General features: G+C 38.6%; 1 protein-coding gene across 10 annotated transcripts in view; it reads left to right on the top strand.

Moving 5' to 3' along the window:
- Positions 1-581: 581 nt before the first annotated feature.
- LOC117568191 (uncharacterized protein DDB_G0283357) overlaps positions 582-17,943 on the top strand; it is a 57,216-nt gene continuing 39,854 nt past the window's right edge. For 5 of the 10 annotated variants that reach the window (XM_052004654.1, XM_052004656.1, XM_052004655.1 and 2 more), the window contains exons 1-3: positions 583-1,247; positions 8,611-9,501; positions 12,923-15,123. In XM_052004654.1, coding sequence (XP_051860614.1) covers positions 8,734-9,501; positions 12,923-15,123 — 2,969 coding nt within the window. In that variant the 5' untranslated portion in view covers positions 583-1,247; positions 8,611-8,733. Of the gene's footprint in view, positions 1,248-8,610; positions 9,502-12,922; positions 15,124-15,178; positions 15,392-17,794; positions 17,814-17,943 lie in introns of those variants that run through there. The other 5 variants (XM_052004653.1, XM_052004652.1, XM_052004660.1 and 2 more) reach the window with 4 other exon arrangements.

The raw sequence follows: 17,943 nt of genomic DNA, 5'->3' as shown, positions 1-17,943 counted from the left end.
GACAAGCTTGTTGCTCAATTCTGCAGCTAAACTGCAGATAGTCAGACAGAGCATGCTGCAATGAATCGGGCCTAAATCGAGCAGAACACAGAGTCAAATGCTGAACTGATGTTGACTTTTATGTATTTCAATACTCGAAATTGTACCTTGAGATTCCAGTTCGATGCGAGTCATATTTCAAATTTCGCATTTCTCATTTCACATGCTCAAAAGTAGGCAAAACAAAATTGATGCTACACATTCACATCCTTCATCCTTGTTCCTGTTCCCTTGCCTTCTTCCATTGGATGCCTTTCTCGGTGCTGTGCAAAATGTAAACAAACATTTGGCCACACAGACGCACACAAGAACATACACACACACATACGCACTCTCACGTTCGGTAGTTATGTAGACACAAGCTGGAAGTTGCCGCCGTTGCACGTGCAACAGACTGCGCAGACTCACCAAAATCTCTGTTCGTCGTGCGTGTTGAGTTTTTCGGCTTTCCATTAAAGTCAAGTTCGCATTGCAAATGGTTTTGTTTGGCCAGCTTTGGCAGTCAGTCAGTTCGTAACGCGTCGCTGTCAAAGTCGCAGTCGCAGTGTCGCAATGTGAGCGAAACGCGTCTCTCAATTAACTCTTCCAATCAACACGAAACTTTAGCGAAAGTTTACGAGAAAGTTTGCCAAGTTATTTTCGCACGGCAATTCATGTGCTAATAGTGACATTACGCATACGACGTGTGTTTGTGTATGTGTCAACATATTGTGTGTGTATGTGTGTGTTTGTGAAGTCCAAGCATTGACTGTGAAATGAAATAAAATCACACAGAACAGCGGCAAAGAATAATTGCAACAAGCTGCAGTTGCAGCCACTGTGAGCATATTGTTAACGTCTGTTTGCCTTTTCTGCCACACTTAATGGCTTTGACATTGACAACTTACTAGTCCCATTGCGGCCTCGACCACGTTCACGTTCATGTTCATGTCCTCGCTGTCGTCCTCGTCCTCGTCCTCGTCGTCGCCCTCGTTCTAGTTCCTGTGTAAATATTCATTTTTCTAGCTTGGGCACGCAGGTGCAAAAGTTGTTGCCTGCTTTTAGCATAATTAAGCCAAACCCCAGCAAACATATTTTTTCGGGGTCCGCGGACGCAAAACTGTTGCAAACTCTCAAGTTGCATGCCCCGTCAGTGCGTCAGTGAAAGTTTTGTGAAAGTTAAAGCTGCGTCTTAAAGTCCCTCACTCCGGCCAGGACGGCATTTTTAGGTAAGTGCAACAGTGCATAAACTGAAGCTGAAGCCAAAAGCAGGACAACTAAAACATTCTGCCATTTTGCCGCTTGCAGCTTGTTTATAGTTTGTTAATTGAAGTCAAGAGGTCCAGGTGTAGTCAGACTGCCCAAAAATGTTAATTGAATTGCATTTTTAAGTGTTGAGTGCTGTTAGTTTGTTGAGCTCTAAAATCTTGATGCGCTTTTGACCGGCCAACGGTGAACGAGTCTTCAATCATAATTGAGTTCATTCAAAAATAATTTCAAGTAGTAGTAGGAATTTGATTACTTGTTTTTATGAATAGATTTTTGACTTTTGAGGTGAATACTAGAGTTTTATTTGAGACAATTTTATTGATCTTATTTTTAATTTTGAGAAATATTGTACATATTGTACAAATTGTAAAGTCAATCATGACAAATCTGAAAATTTGGTATATTTCGAGCTCTATGGTATATTTCGAATTCAGTTCACAGATATACGAAATATGACCTTCAGTATATTTTAGTATTTTTGCGGTATATTATTTGGTATCTTTTAAGAATAATACCACACTGTTTTGCTTTTATTCATGTTGGGTAGAAGGTATCTCAAGTCGAGCACACTCGACTGCAGATTTCTTACTTGTTAATCTTGGCGAAATTTGTTTTGAATATTCGTTGAAGTATTTTCTAATCTTGGATTTCTAACGTTTTAAATTTCTTAATTAAAAACTAAGCTTTTGCTATTATGTTAGCCATTATTACTATTGTTATGTTTATTGTCAACTATTATGCAGAGTTCTCTTGTGTCTGCTTCACTTTTCACTGCTTCATCTCGATAAAACAGAATTATACTTATCCATAGCAAATCTCTAAATAGTGTCTGCATTCTGGTTTTTGAATGGGATGAGTCTACTTTTAACTTAGACGTTGTACTCGCATGTAAACAAAGCCTAAATGGCTTAAACGATTTGGCAGATGATGAAACTGCTACAACTGATGGTGATGTCGATGTCGATGTGGATGTCGATGCCGTGGCCAATGTTGGTTTTTCGATTGACTTCAAGGCCTCAGTTTCAGTATCGTTGGCGTCTAAGTCTTAGTTACACCGAGAAGAGAAAAGTTCTCAAGTGGCCAAGCGAAAAGCGTAGAATTAAATTAAAAAACACGAAGCGAAAAGAACGGAGCAGAATAGAAAAGAAAGCAAAAATAGGAAAACGAAAGAAAAACGACGCATGTGCAAATAAAAGAGGGCTTCAAATTCAATTGAAGTGGAGCGGGGAAGGGAAAGGGGGCAAGGGGACAAGTCGGGGGTCGGGGGCATAGGCCCCACGCACAATAGTTAAGCGGAAATGAACGTCCCTGGGGCCCAGGGCATGGAAGTGTGTCAAAGTACGTTTGGAATTGGAGGAATCAATCGAAGAAGACGAAACCCAAACAGCCCCCGGCCATAAAATAGGTGTGTGGGATGGGGGCGTGTAGTGAGAGTGGGCGTGGATGTCGGCGTGGGTGTGGGTGGAAAAAGAACTCGTCAAACGAAATCGAAATGGAACTCAAGCAAAAACTACTTTGTTTGCGATTAGCACTTGGCCGGCTTTCTAAGGGAAAGCAAGCGAAGGGGATGGGATGGGAGTGGATGGGGGGAAGGAGTCTTGAAGAGCGGCACTTGGCTGCCGTAATGCAAGGGGCAGGAGGTTGAAATGAAATGTGTGTCAATATATTGATTGAATAATGGTCTACATATTGACAAACAACTCAAAAGGCACTCGACAGACTCACAGACGACTGTCGACTGTCGACTGGCTGGGAAAACCAGCCAAACGACTTGACGTCGCATGACAGGAAACTAGAGACGTTAGACGATGCGATATTCGTATGTTGACGGGCCTAGGGGCATAGAGCACGCCCAACTCCCAACAATAAAGAGGAAACGGAAACGTTGCCCAAAGAGCAAAGCGTCTCTCCGTAATCGTATGTGAATATGTCAAATAGGCAAATGCAAAGTGAGTCGTAGTCGCACATCAAAAGGCATTTCGAGTGCGTCATCAATGCAAAGCAGCTCGCAAAGATGAAGATGTTGTTCTAGATGAAGATTGAGCATCAAGCATCGAGCATTGAGCATTGAGCATCGAGGGTACCCAAGACATTTAGGGGGCGTGTCTGAAACACGTGTTCCTTTAATTAGATAAAGTTTGTTTGCATTACAAACATACTGGCAGCAATTTGCCATTGCCTCCACTTCAACTCCAACTCCAACTCCAACTCCAGCTCCAGCTCCAGCTCAAACGCTGTCAATAGCAACGCCTGCCTGTTAACTTTTTCTGCGCACTGTATTCCCTAGCGGAAAAAAAAGTTTCTCTTGGACACCGCACCCGGCATCCGCCGCAGACCCCGCGCCACTTTGGGCCATGATTGACAGACGCACGTCTAGTTAAATAAAAAAGAAATACAAACACCCAAAAAAAAAAAGTTATGAAAATAAAAATAAAATAGAATATAAAGTACTTCTTGCAGAGCAGAGCAAAAAACATATACATACTATATATATATATATATTTATTTACGTATATAATTTCATTGAATTTTGCGCTATGCAAAAATATGCTGAAGGGAAAATTTTTGCTCATTTGCGTGACATTTTCACATCGCAGCGTAGACTTTTCTTTCTTAGCAATTTTCCGCCTTTGCTGCTCCACAGCAACAACCTTACATAAATTATTTCTATTTGTATTTGATTTTCTTATGTATTTGCTTCTCTGATTTAAAGTTGCTGCGAATTTCGAAGGAATATCTTTAAAGAGCTCTTTATAAGCAGCAAATTAAATTGAAAGATTATTCATCTTTTTATACCCGCTACCCATAGGGTATACTTTGAATCTAGAACACAATCGACATACCAAATATAGCTTTCGGTATATTTTATAGCTTTCGGTATATGTTTACAATATTTGTAGAATATGTAAATGAACAGATTCATCTTTTTTTACCCGCTACCCATAATGTATATTTTGAACGTAGGATAAGATCCATATACCAAATAAAGCTTTCGGTATATTTTTGTATTTTTTCTGTATATTTGTAGAATATGCACATTAACAGATTATTCATATTTTTATACTCGCTACCCATAGGATATATAGTATGTTGAATATTGTACAATATCGATATACCAAATATAGCTTTCGGTATATATTAGTATTTTTGTGGTATATTTACGGAATATTTGTAGAATATGTAAATGAACAAATTCATCTTTTTATACCCGCTACCCATAATGTATATTTTGAACGTAGGATAAGATCCATATACTAAATAAAGCTTTCGGTATATTTTTGTATTTTTGCTGTATATTTGTAGAATATGCAAATTAACAGATTATTCATAATTTTATACTCGCTACCCATGGTGAATATTGTACAATATCGATATACCAACTATAGCTTTTGGTATGTGTTAGTATTTTTACGGTATATTTTCGGTATATTTGTAGAATATGTAAATGAACAGAGTCATAGCTTTCAGTATACTTTTTTTTTTAATTTTTGCGGTATAATTGTAGAATATGCAAATTAACAGATTATTTATTTTTTTATTCGCTCTTCCTATTAATTATCATTTTATATACCATTTGAATATTTCATTTCAATATTTCATTTTAATATTTATGCGGTATATTTTCGTTACATTTTGTAGAATATGGTTTTATTGAAAATGGCTAGAGAATATCTTAGAGTCGAGCCCACTCGACTGTAGCTTTCGTACTTTTTTGTCCTCACTTTCCTTCACATTATTTAAATTCTTTATTACACTTCGAGCATACAGCGCATCTTCCTTGATTGGGGCTGGGCTGAGGGCTTTGTCCCATAATCTGTATTTAAGCCCAGGCAAAATCCAAGCATCATTTTATAATGCATTATTTAAAGTACTTTTTAATAAATTCTCTCATTTGTTTTTTGCTATTAATAGCACAAAGGGAAGCGTTATGTATGAGTGTGTGTGAAAATTTCAAGGCTTTCCTTTTTGCTTTTGGCTCTCTTTTTGGTCCCTTTGTTCCGAGCATGCAAGGCGCACACTTGTTGTTAATTAAAAGCTCACAAAAGTAGGTAACATGCATATAACAAGGCTTACACAGACACACATTCACACAGTGTGGCACACTCGAACATACACACAGTTGCACACACTCCTCTCAATTGTTGCACATATTAATTTGTGTGCGGCGGCTTTCAACGTGGCCGCCTTTTGTGTTGGCTTTAGCTGGCTGGCACTTTTCTTCATTTTGGCCAAGCGACAACAATGGGAAATGACAACAATGAAGGCCAGCAATGCACATAAACTTGCTGAACAAACACAAGCAAAGTGCGCCGCAACAACAATTACAGCAACAACAACAACAAAGACACACAACTACAATTGCAGAGCCACAGAGCCAAAGAATAAAACACACTAACACAAATCTTTATTTAAGCATAACAAAAACATCGCCTTCAATGCTACCAAACTACGGTCTCTCTCTCTTTCTCTCAAATACTAAGAAAACCTTCCCATCCTCGTTTGCCCAAAATTCTCTATAAAAAAGAGTGGAGTGAAAGGAGAGAAAAAATTAGAACAGCAAAGCGCCTTAGGATGTGCAACACATAAAACTTCAGCTTCAATGGCAGCCAACAGCCAACAGCTAACAGCTAACGGCCAAGAGCCAACCGCCCAGCAACTGAAGCTCGATTCAGAGCGAGAGCCAGAGCCAAAGTCAGAGCCAGTTTATGCGGTCGATTGTGTGTGGGTTACAGCTGGAATTACCAACACTTGGTTTATGCGTAGCCCGATATCATGATAATGCTCTCAGAGTGGGAATGCAAAGAACTGACTATTTATAGTATATAACAAGAAGATTGAATATCAAATACATAACATAATGAGTATTAATGTTATTGTTTTGCTATTTATAAGTTTTCTATTCATAATGAATTTAAATTTTATTACTTTGCTATTCACAAGTTTTCTGTTTATCATCAAGTTTATAACTTTTCCTTTGTTCATATCATATGTTGTCACGTTTAATTTTCAAGAATTGTATTTTAGTTGTTGAATCAATATAGTTTTTATTATTATTAACATAAAATAAAATAATACTAAATACTTGCCAGACTTGCTTATTTCTTTGTTATCTGTTTATCATGAATTACTTTAGTCACTTTTAATAGATTTCCTTTTGAATGTAGTACAATATCAATAATCCGAATATAAGCTTTTTTATATTTTAGTATTTTTCCGAATATTTTCGGTATATTTTAAGAATATAGTTTAATTGGAAATGGATAGCGAGTATCTCGTTTATATTTTTGTATTTTTCGGTATATTTTTAGTATATTTGAAGAATATGATCCTGTTGAAAATAGATAGCAGGTATCTCACAGTCGAGCACGCTCAACTGTATCTTTCTGACTTGTTTTAATATGTAATTATGTTCTACATATTAAAATTTATCTATATTTAAATAGACATAAACTCAAAACTTTCTTAACGAACGCCAGTAATTATTGAGAATCTCTCCTTTTCAATGAAGTGTGTTTTAATTGGTTTTCTATAAAAAATTCGACTTTTTTGAGCGGAGCATTTTTTTGTGTGATTCATTTCGAAAAATAATTTATTTAAACCCTCTCTTGAAAATTTCTGGTTAACATATAGCAAACTGAAAATTTTTAAATGGTCATATTTTAGATACAAGGAAAGATACGAAAGAGAAAATTATATATATTATTTTTTATTTCATCTATACAAACTTTGATTAGTTTCAAAATATTTGTGTATTTACTTTTAATAAACCTTTCAAAATGTATACTTCATTGTAGTTAAAAGATTTGCAATTGCAACAAAGTTTTCCTGAAAAAATGTATTACAAATTGACGAAAATGAAATGGAAACTTAAAGTAGTATTTTATTCTATAAACTTTTTCGATAGCAAAATAATTCAATGTATGTGATTTTGGTCATCAGAATTTTAAATTCACTTTTTTGTTTTCAATATTCTACATTTTTATGAACGAATGAAATCAATACAAATTCACAATTTAAATTTACTCACTGAGTCTATGGCCTTAGTAGCTAACACTCCCTTCATTTGGTTATTATATTATTTTGTATAATTATTAACATGTAAATAAATAAATAATAAATTTACTCATATTGTTTATATAAAAAGTACTTCGTACATAGAATTAGCGATGTCATGAGGTATTTATGATCATTTGCAATCATGATATATTCTTATTGCACTTTATTTTCCACATTTTATAGTTTTTAATGTAGTTCAATAGCATTAATTTTTCTCAATCATGATGTTATATGGATTAAATACATGTATTTCAAGTTTTTCAATGTACGCTTCTTATGACAACCAATCGTTAGAATAAGTCTGCGAATAACAAGTATTTAATCCCATAAGCCAATTGGCCAGTGGACTCAGAGGTTTCGCGACGAAGGCTGCTCAAAAGTAGGTTAGCAGTGTTACCATGATCTCAGTCTGAGCATGCTTTAACACGCATAAACGTGTCATGTACTTAACGTACAACGTGCAGTCAATGCTGCTGCTTTTGTTGCTGTTGCTGTTGCTGCTGCTGTTGCATGAGTGGCAAGCAGCAATAGCAGCAACAGCAAACAGAATGGGGAAACGGCACCCAACGGCTTCAAGTGACGTCTATGGGCGGCCATTTCCGTTTCAATGTCTCTCCGTTTAGTCCGATGGTTGTTAAGCCATTTTCTGGGCCGAATTGGCAGTCAACTTTAAACTTGGGTGAGTGAGTCTTTCTAATGCGAATAACGGCATCAGACGCAGTCTCAGCCAACGCTTGCAGCCTATATACGAGCTAGCTTAAATGTGTATGTGTGTGTCTGTGTGTGGTAAAGTTTTTTCTATCCTCCCAAAAGGAAGAAGGAGGAACGGGGGGAGGAGCAACTGCCAACGGGCAAAAGAGGCTGCCAAAAAGTTTTGCCTCGCAAACTTTTCTGCATATATTTTCCCCACAAAACGGAAGCTTGTTTTTCATGTCTGTTGGCGTATTTCGTTGCGTTGCGTTCCGATTCGGTTTTCCATTTTCATTCCCTCCCTCTTGTATATGTATATATACATACATACATATATATTTTTTTCTTTTTCGTTGGCATTTTAAATGCTTTAATCGCAATTTATCAAATTGGAAAATAAAAGGGCTCGAGTCCCGAGCAAAAGTTTTTGCTAGTTTCCGAATATTTTTTGGGGGCATTTTCTAAGCGTTTAATTTGTCAACCATTTGCTTAGTTAAAAGTTTTCTGGCAACACGACAGCAATTTACACAGTCTACAATTATTTGCATTTGTATTTCTGTATTTGTGTATTTGCAGAGTGAGCTGTGGGCGTAGTCAGCAGTCAGGATGCTGCCAAGTGACAGAAGCTCCAAACAACCAGCTTCAAACGCCACTCATTCAACAGCAGCCTAAAGAGCGAGCAATGTCCAGGCAGCCGACATGTCCATATCGGAAAGGAATACGCCCAGCCATGGGGCACCCAGCAGCATGGCAACGCCCTCGCATCGCCAGCATCATCGGCCACCGGACGTTGAGGAGGCGCTCTCCTCAATGCTCTGGACGCCCTATGAGCGCACCACGCCCACGGCCAGCTCCTCGGATGAGGACGATGACGATGAGCGGCTCAATCGTAAGTTGCGCAAATCGCAAAGCAACTACGAGACCAGCCGGAGCACTGCCCTAAGTCAGCTTTTGCCACCACTTCCATTGGAAACACCGCCAGCAGCTGCGGCTGCATCAGCATCAGCAGTAGTAGCAGCAGCAGCAGCATCAGCTCTTCCCGTGCCTTTTCCCAATTTTAGTTTAAGCGGCGGATGCGCCTTCGAGGCAGCCAAGACGAGTCGAGCTGGCGGCCATCGGAATCGCTACTCGTATCCATCCTACTACGGCAGTCCGGCGCACACACTCACCCAATGGTGTTCCTCGGCGGCCACGGCCATCAAGGAGCCGCCCTCGTATGAATCCCTCTACGAGGCCAGCGTCTCCAGTGTGGGCGCGGCCAGGGCGAGCTTGGCTCGCGTCCAGCCGAACAATCTACAATGTGATAGATCGCAACGATCCCGAGCAGCAGCAGCAGCAACCACTACAACTGAAAAAGATGATGACGATGATGATAAGGATGACGATAATGATGATGTTGATCAACTAACGGCAAATGTTCCCGCTGAGCGTTTGGTGCGCTCCTTCACCGATGACTACATATCGCAGGTGAGTCGACTAATCAAATTATATATAATATTATATATATAGAAGATAATATATAGGATAATAGGTTTTTACTATTGTTAATCAATATAACTTAGGAATTTCAATTTATCCATTTTTTAAATAACTTCTCTACAATATTTTTACTTTGACTAATCAGAAAAAACCCGAGAATTTCTAAATACTAGATTATTATTCTAAAGTTTTGGATATAAAAAAATCGAAATCTTGTAATTTAAAAAAAAACTGATGAAATGATTTCAATCTAAGAAGTATAACTATTGCTAATCGATATTACTTAGAAACAATATTTTCAATTTATTCATTTTCGACATAACTTCTATATAATATTGTGTTAGGGATTTTCGAATAACTAATTTAATATTCTAAAATTTATGATTTTTTCAATCTAAAAAAACAAAATTTTGTAATTAAAAAAAATTATAAAATGTTTTCAATCTAATAAATAGAATTTTGCTAGTCGATATAACTTAGGGATGATGTTTTCAATATATTCATTTTCGACATAACGTCTCTGAAATATTTGTATTATCACTACACAGAAAAAACCAAGAATTTTCAAAATACTAGTTTATTATTCTAAAATTTCTGATTTTTTTATATAAAAAAAAAAACTATCTAAATCTTAAAATTTAAAAAATATCATAAGAAGTTTTCAATCTAAGAATTAGTACTAATAGTTATAACTCAGGAATAATATTTTCTACTTCATCTAAAAAAAACAATATTTTTTTCTGTATATTAGATTATTATTCTATCATTTTTAATTTTCCGAACTAAAAAAAGCTAAATATTTTAAACAAAAATATCATAATAGGAATTCAATCTAAAAATAGAATTTTTCAATTTAAACATTTTTTATCTGTGAAAATAAATCATAACCCATTTAAATTATAAAACGTTCTGAAAAATCGTTGCTATCTTAAGAAACATTCCAAATTTACCCATAAACTTAATAGTAATTGACATGACATAGAAAATATAAGTAAATCATGTCGTCATTATTTAAAAATGATATAGTATGGATATAGAATGTCATTATTAATCAGAAATTGATTACCCAAAATTAGTAGCTGTGACTTTAGTTTCGTTTAATCCATTTGTTTTACTTAAAATTGTGTTAAATTACGAATATATTTGTTATCTAGGGTGCTATTAGAGATGGACTTATAATGCAATTGATATTACAGCTCCCAAGCATGAGAGTAAAAAATAAACAGCGTTGAAAAAGTTACAGTATAAAATATGTTAGCTTTATGTAATTCAGTTCTATTCATTGTTCTATTTATGGTGAACTGCACCGTGTGGCATGGAGTCCCATAAAATTGTCACCTCGGTGGCGCCGCAAAACGCCAACTGCACGCACTTAGACGCCTAATGTGGCGCCATCAAATTTGATGTCAAGGCTGATGTGTATGTTAGGCAGAAAGCCCTTATCGGGCCCCCCCATTGACAGCTTCTGCAGTCGATAAGAGCTAATGTTTCACTTAGGCCCTTGAGTGCCCGCGACTTCGATAAGAGAGTGCCAGATGTCGTCTAGCATCAGCATCGACATCGGCTTCGACATTGGCATCGTTCGAGCAATTGGTAATTGGTATCGGTTCGCTATCGGTTTAACCAGAGTACAAAGTGTGCGATGTGTGTGTGTGTGTGTGTGTGGGGGTGTGTTCTGAGGGTCGTTCCGTTATGTTGGAAATGAGAATGAGGGCTTACAATATACTCGGAAATATGCATTTAAATTTATTTCTATGCTCTTATCACACATTGTACATATTTGTTGGTGCGCAAGCGGAATGGAAAATTAACCGCAAAGCAAAGAACAAAGAACAAAGGCGAAACTAAACAGAGTAAGAGTACAAATTTATTTAAATAAACGATTAATATGTCGACAATGTGTGCCAGCTGCCCCCACCCCCCGCAACCCCATCGATGCATAGGTAAGACGGGGATATTTAGTATAGGGTTCGGTGTCGCAAAGAGGGGTTGCAATCGATTGACAGACTGCGCTATAGGGGTATTCAAGCGCATAATTATACTGTGTAAAATATACATATATTCAACCCGTGAGCGAACTTATGGCGCACACTGTACTGTATCAATAGAGTGGACAAGCGACACGTAATTATCGCACATAACCTCTAAAAATATAGAAAGCTCATGACAAAACGTTAATTATAAAGCTGCAGTCAGGCACCGTTGCAGTGGACTGGTTTGGTACATTTTTTTTTAGATTATTTGTATTTTTTTTTTTGGTGCGGGCGCCAGCGATTGCAACCAGCGACAACAACTACTGGCAGCAAATCGCAGCCACATTGCACAAGAGTGAACAAAACAAACGAGAACAATATTAATAACAATGGCAATAACAACAAGAGCAACAACAAAACAGAATCCAAGAGCAGCACCTAGAACAAGAAGTCAACAGCAACATCAACATCAACAACAATAACAACAACTGGTGATAGCAGTTTGAGCTAACAGTAAATCACATTATATTTCTGTGACGTAATTAATGCAAGTAACACAGCGTAACATAATTAGAACCCAAACGCACACACACACTCACCACATAAACATACACACACCCACACATACATATGGGGACCCATAAAGCTCTCATGATGCGGATAAGGATTTTGGGAGATTGTGTGTGTGCGTATTTGTGGAAGGGGTCACACTAGGGTGCTATTAGAGATGGACTGCTGTAGTATAAACAATTGTGGAAGCGAGTAAAAATTAATTACAATCTCAGTTCTTAATTATAAAGTGCGGCTCAAGTCTCAGCGGTCGTCAGTCAGCAGAGCTTTAGTGTTTTTCATTGCTTTGCGTACTTTTTCGTGTTCTCAAAACTCTCAATTAGCAGTTTTAATGCATAAAAGCTTTTTGTCACGTTAAACTCACGACATGCGCTCAGCTCTAATACAGACGCACTCATCTGTGTGGGCATTAGAGCGAGTGAGGGAACGCCAGAGAGAGAGAGCGAGAGTAAGTCATGCAGCCACAACAACAATAGCAATAACTTTATCAGCAAGCATGCAGACGCCAGCCAGGGATACAGCAGCAACAGCAACAGCAACAACAACACTTCAATTACTTGTGACGATTTTATGTTTATGCGTTGGCTTAATTAATTCAATTAAGCGCACATTTATGCGCCTGCTGGATTGTGAGCCAGAGCTATTCTTGTTACTGTTAGAGCTGTGTATATCCTCGGGATTTGACTTGGTCTCTGTGTGTGTGTGGCTGCCTGTCACCTTTTTTTTTATTTTGGTCACTCGCTAATCCCCCGGCAATTAACATTAATTAGCGCTTGAAACTTAAATCTTGTCATTTGCTTAATGCAAACGTTTTTTGCGTCTTTCTCTCTTTCTATTTATTCGTCTCTTCTTTCTTTCTTTTGCAGAACTGCGCATTATACAATCCAGCAATAAACGACACACAAAAAGTAACGGCAACAACACAAAGACCAACAACGACGAATGCAAGATCACAACAAAGTGCAGAAAATCAAAGCGACAGCCGAGCGAATTGCATTATCAATGAAAACAGCGACAACAATGTTGACGATGAACAAGAAATTGCAACAACTACAACAACAACTGCAAACGAGGAAACAGGCGCTGCCTCGGTTGCCGTCTCTGCTGCTGCAGTTGCAGTGCAGGTCAATCAACCTGTTTCCTGTGCTGCAGTCAAAGCAACAGCAGCGCTCAATCGCACTCTCAGTCTCAGTCAAAGCCTCAGCCGCAGTCGCAGTCGCAGCCGCAGTCGCAGTCACTGTGTCAGCGACAATGAGCAGGCAGGCAACACAACAACAGCTGCTGAGAGTGGAAACATAACAGCGAATGAGAGAGCAAGCACAACAGCAACTGAGAGAGCAAGCACAACAGCAGCTGAGAGAGTGACGCTGTTGGCCAGCGCTGGTGAGCGGTGCTCAACAGCGATCAGTCTCTCGAGTTCGTTCGGCGCGTGCACAACAGATGCGTACAACACCGGCAGCAACGGCGGTTATTGCAATTACAACAACACATTATCTTCGTGGTTGTCGCGGGGGCGCTACAACAACAGCAACAGCAATACGTCGAGCAGTGTCAGCGCCAACGCCAGCGACAACGCTAGCAGCAGCGACGCGCTGCGGCCCAACAAATGTTTGGCAGAACTCGAACGTTTGTATGCCGAATTTCGCGCGAGTGAAAGTCTCTTTGAGCATCGCTTGAGTCAGTCGCAAATTGATAGCGATAACGATAACGATAGCGATATCGATATCGAAACGACGATGCGTTTGAATGTGGCAGCTGAGTTGCCGCCTGCAGGAACAGGAACAGCGACTGCAACGGCAACGGCAACGGCAGCAACACAAACTGCAAATGGCAACAGCAGCGTGTTTCTAAAAGCCAGCGACTGCAATGACAGTGACAACAACAATCAGGCCAAAATAGCAGTTAGCAGCATTGCAATAACGCCCGCAGCAACAAAGTCCTGTCAAAGGCAGCCAAGTCTAACGATACAAGTGAACAACGGCAGCAGCAACAACAACAACGGCAACAATTGTGTCGCGTCGCCCACAAGCACAACAGTTGCAACAGCAACGCAAGAGCCAAGTATTCTCAACAATAACGGCGTTTGTGTTGTAAACTGTAATTACAGCAACAACAACCACAACAACAACAACAACAGCAGCATTGTTTCTATTAATAATTGTGCGCCAGCGTCGAAAGTGTTTAGTGCAAGTGTCCAAAATAAGCTCAATAATAATGCCCATGTGGATGTGCAACATGTTGCTGCCACCGACAGTGGCAGTGCCAACAGTGTCAGTGTCAGCGCCAGTGCAAATTCGAATTCGAATGCGAGTAATCTAAATAATAATAATAATGGTAATGCAAATGCTAATACCAATGGCAATGATAAGAGCAATGTGAATGTGAATGTGTCCAGTGCTAATAACAGTGTCAAAGTAATCAATGTTAATGCAACGCCTCCACGCACTTTCACCTCAACCGAATGCCAAACCGATGATCTTACTAACAACAACAACAACAACGACGACGACAGCAGCAGCATCAACAATAACAACAACAGCAATTCCCCCCAGCAACAGCAACAATTGCAGCAGCAACAGCTGCGCACACGCGAGCAACGTCGTCGAGAGCGTCGCGAGCGGCGGCAGCAACAACAACAACAACAACAGCAACAATTGGCACCGCAGCATCCGCGACGATTGCATGTGGAGCGCCACTCGCCACCGTTGCATCCACCACCTCCCCACTTGCATCATCCGCATCCCCATCCACATCCACATGCACATCAGCATCCCCATCCCCTTCCCCATCAGCATCCGCATCCCCATCCGGCAGCATTGGGATTGGCGCGTGCTCTGTTGCCCGACATCCTGCACAGCCATTATCCGCCGCCGTACAGCGCGTTGCCGGGTGGGGGGCCACCCCCGTTGCCACCCCCGCCGCAGGTGGCTGCCCCGCTGCCACCGCCGCCTCCGCCACAAGCGCCAGTGCCAATGCTAACGCCAGTGATATCGACGGTTCCGCTCCCGGGCGCCGCTCCGCTGATGAGTGATGGACGCTTCACGTTGCCGCTGCCCATCATGCGCAGGTGAGTTTCAATTCAATTCAAATTCCCCCCATTCCAATTTCTATTCCAATTCCAGTGCCATTTCCAGTTGCTGTAGCTCTTTGTAACGTTTGTACGTCAGTTACAGCTTCAGCCTCAACTCTCACCTCTGGCATCATCGATCACTTCAATGCCCATTTCCATTTTCATTCAAGCGCTCCTTTGTCTCAGCTTTCGTGTTTCATGTTTATACCCAGCAATAGTTGTACGTAGGGTGGTTGAGTTTGTTAGAAGAGATGAGAATGAGTTGCAAAAATAATTTAACAAAGTTTAAAGCAATGCAAAATGGATTGTAAAAGATATTTTATTTAATATGAAAGTTAAGTCACTTCTTAAAAAAAAGAAGAAGTTGTTAGAACGATTTAGTCTATTACAACATTGGTTTTAATTGGTCGAAGAGTTCCTAAAGAGAAAATAAAAAATATATATTTTATTTATGAAACAAATTCAATATTATAAGCAATCTTTACTTTAAATTTAAAGAAAATATGTATATATTTATACATTCTTTTTGGCCTTTTCTACTTTAGTTTAACAAAAAGAATATAGCATACGAATTTTTAGAGAAAATACCAAAAAAAGTTTACCTTACGTAAACTTGTAAGGTAGATACTGAATTAATAAAAATTATTAATTCATTTAAAACGGTTATTAATTATTATTATTAACAAGTAATTATTCACTTGTTGTACATAAGATATATTATTAAATTATTTTACTAAATAATATAATACATACTTCAAAAAAATTTCAGTAATTCAGTAAATTATTTATTTATTTCATTAATAATATGATACTTCAAAATTCAGTAATTTTTAGCTTAACTTAAATCTCTTCAAAGTGCAGGGTATTCATAGATATTATTGAAAATTATTGATGCTTAATTTCATTCAATAATTTAACTAATGTACAAATATATAATGTAAAAATATTAATCGATAATTCAGTATTTATTTAAGTAACTTAAATCTGTTCAAAGTGCAGGGTATTCCCAAGTTCGAGTTCTCACAATTAAGTCAATTCTCACTTCATCATGTTTCATGTTTGCTTTTGGTTTTGCCTTAGCTTTTCTTCTTCTTCGCCTTCGACTTCGTCTTCGTCTTCTTGTTATAGCTCACTGTTGCTATTGTCGTTGTTGTTGTTGTTGTTGCTGCTCATGTCTATTTCGACATTTTCTATTACCGCACATCGCTTTTTTTTTGCTTTTTGCCGTTCGCCGTTTGCCGGCCCAGTCATGTGTCTTCCTGTTTCGTGTTAGACGTTGGCTGAGACTGCGACGTCGACTGAGACTAAAAGAGAGACTGAGAGCCGGCAGGGTAGACATAGACATTATAATGATGGTAATTTTGATGTCAGTAACAAATTTCTTGGTTGATTTGACGCTCGAGAAACCGAACCGAAAAACCCAAACCTAGTCGAAAGTCTAGACCCAAAACCCAAATACTCATCCCCAAGCATAAACCAAACCCAACCCAACCCAACTCGACCTGAACTGAACTGAACTGAACTTGGATAGCATAAGGAAGCCCAACTGCTTGGTGTAAAAATTAATTTCTTAGGTTGACAGCACTTCTTGGAAATTCAAGGAAAAAATATAAAATAACAAGAGCTCTAATTTAAAGTTGATGTTAAGAGGTCGTTGTAATTATTTTCGGTGTGTGTTACGTTGAATTTGTTGGTTAGCTTTTCGCTGTTTCTCTCTATTCTGTTTTATTCTGTTTTTGTTCTGTTCTATAACTCATTTCGGTTATAATGAGTTTTGGTTTATCTGTAATTGCAGATCTTAAATCACAGTTTTGCTCAGGTACAAAAAGCGTCTCTGTACCTTTTGCTTCAACAATAAGCTAACAAAACACAGAGTGTGAAAGAGTGAGTGAGAGATAGATAAGATAGATATAGTTGCTATATATGGTTCCTAGTAATTTTCCCACGCATTTGTACAAGTATTACTATAAATATTTATATCTATAGTTGCGACAACAGCAAGGAACCAGTTTTTCTCACAACTGCACGAAAATTATGATTGTATCTGTATCTGAATCACAGTCAGTATCTGTGCTCGCTTTTCGTTTTTGTATCTGTATCTGTATCTGAATCTGAGTAGTCAGCTGGATGTGCGCTATCATTGAAGCAGCCGGACTCGAAAAACATCTCCTATTATATTCGTGTATTCTCGTTATATATATAAAGCACGCCTCTGAGCGTTTGACATTTGACGATGACGCTGGCAATTTCCAGTTGAGTCAAGAGCAAATCGTGTTTCTGAATTTTAATTGTGTTTTATCTATTGTATAATTGCAAAACTATGTCAAGCTGAATTGTTTTGGCTTATTGTTTTCGGTCTCTCTCAGCTGCTCTGTTGTTCTTCCTATAATTGTTGAACATCTTGTCAAAGCTTCGAGGCGTGTTTGGCTTTGATTATTGCACATTGAGGAGTTAAAAGGCAATGCAATTGTTGTTGTTGCACAAATTAGTATAAGCAAATGCATGACAATGAAATATATATGGAGAGTAGATCTGTCCCCATTTCTGGGTGAAATTTCTAACACAAAGGGAAGCTGCAGTGACAACTCGATAATTTATAGTCGAAGTCGCCCAATCAAAGACGCTTCCTGTTTACTTTGTTCTGACTACAGTTCATATTTCTTTATAGCTGATAAATGTGACTGAGTAAAAAAGAGAAACAAGAAAATTCCTTATCTTAATAGACTGCCCGCTCTGTGTGTGGCAAGCGAACTCATCGAACTGCTCTCGAAATCTGCTTTGGCCGTAAATCGCGTCTTTTATCTGCAATTTCGGCAC

Source organism: Drosophila albomicans, chromosome 3 (assembly GCF_009650485.2).
Source record: "Drosophila albomicans strain 15112-1751.03 chromosome 3, ASM965048v2, whole genome shotgun sequence".
NCBI lineage: Eukaryota > Metazoa > Arthropoda > Insecta > Diptera > Drosophilidae > Drosophila > Drosophila albomicans.
This window is presented reverse-complemented; position numbering and strand designations above follow the sequence as displayed.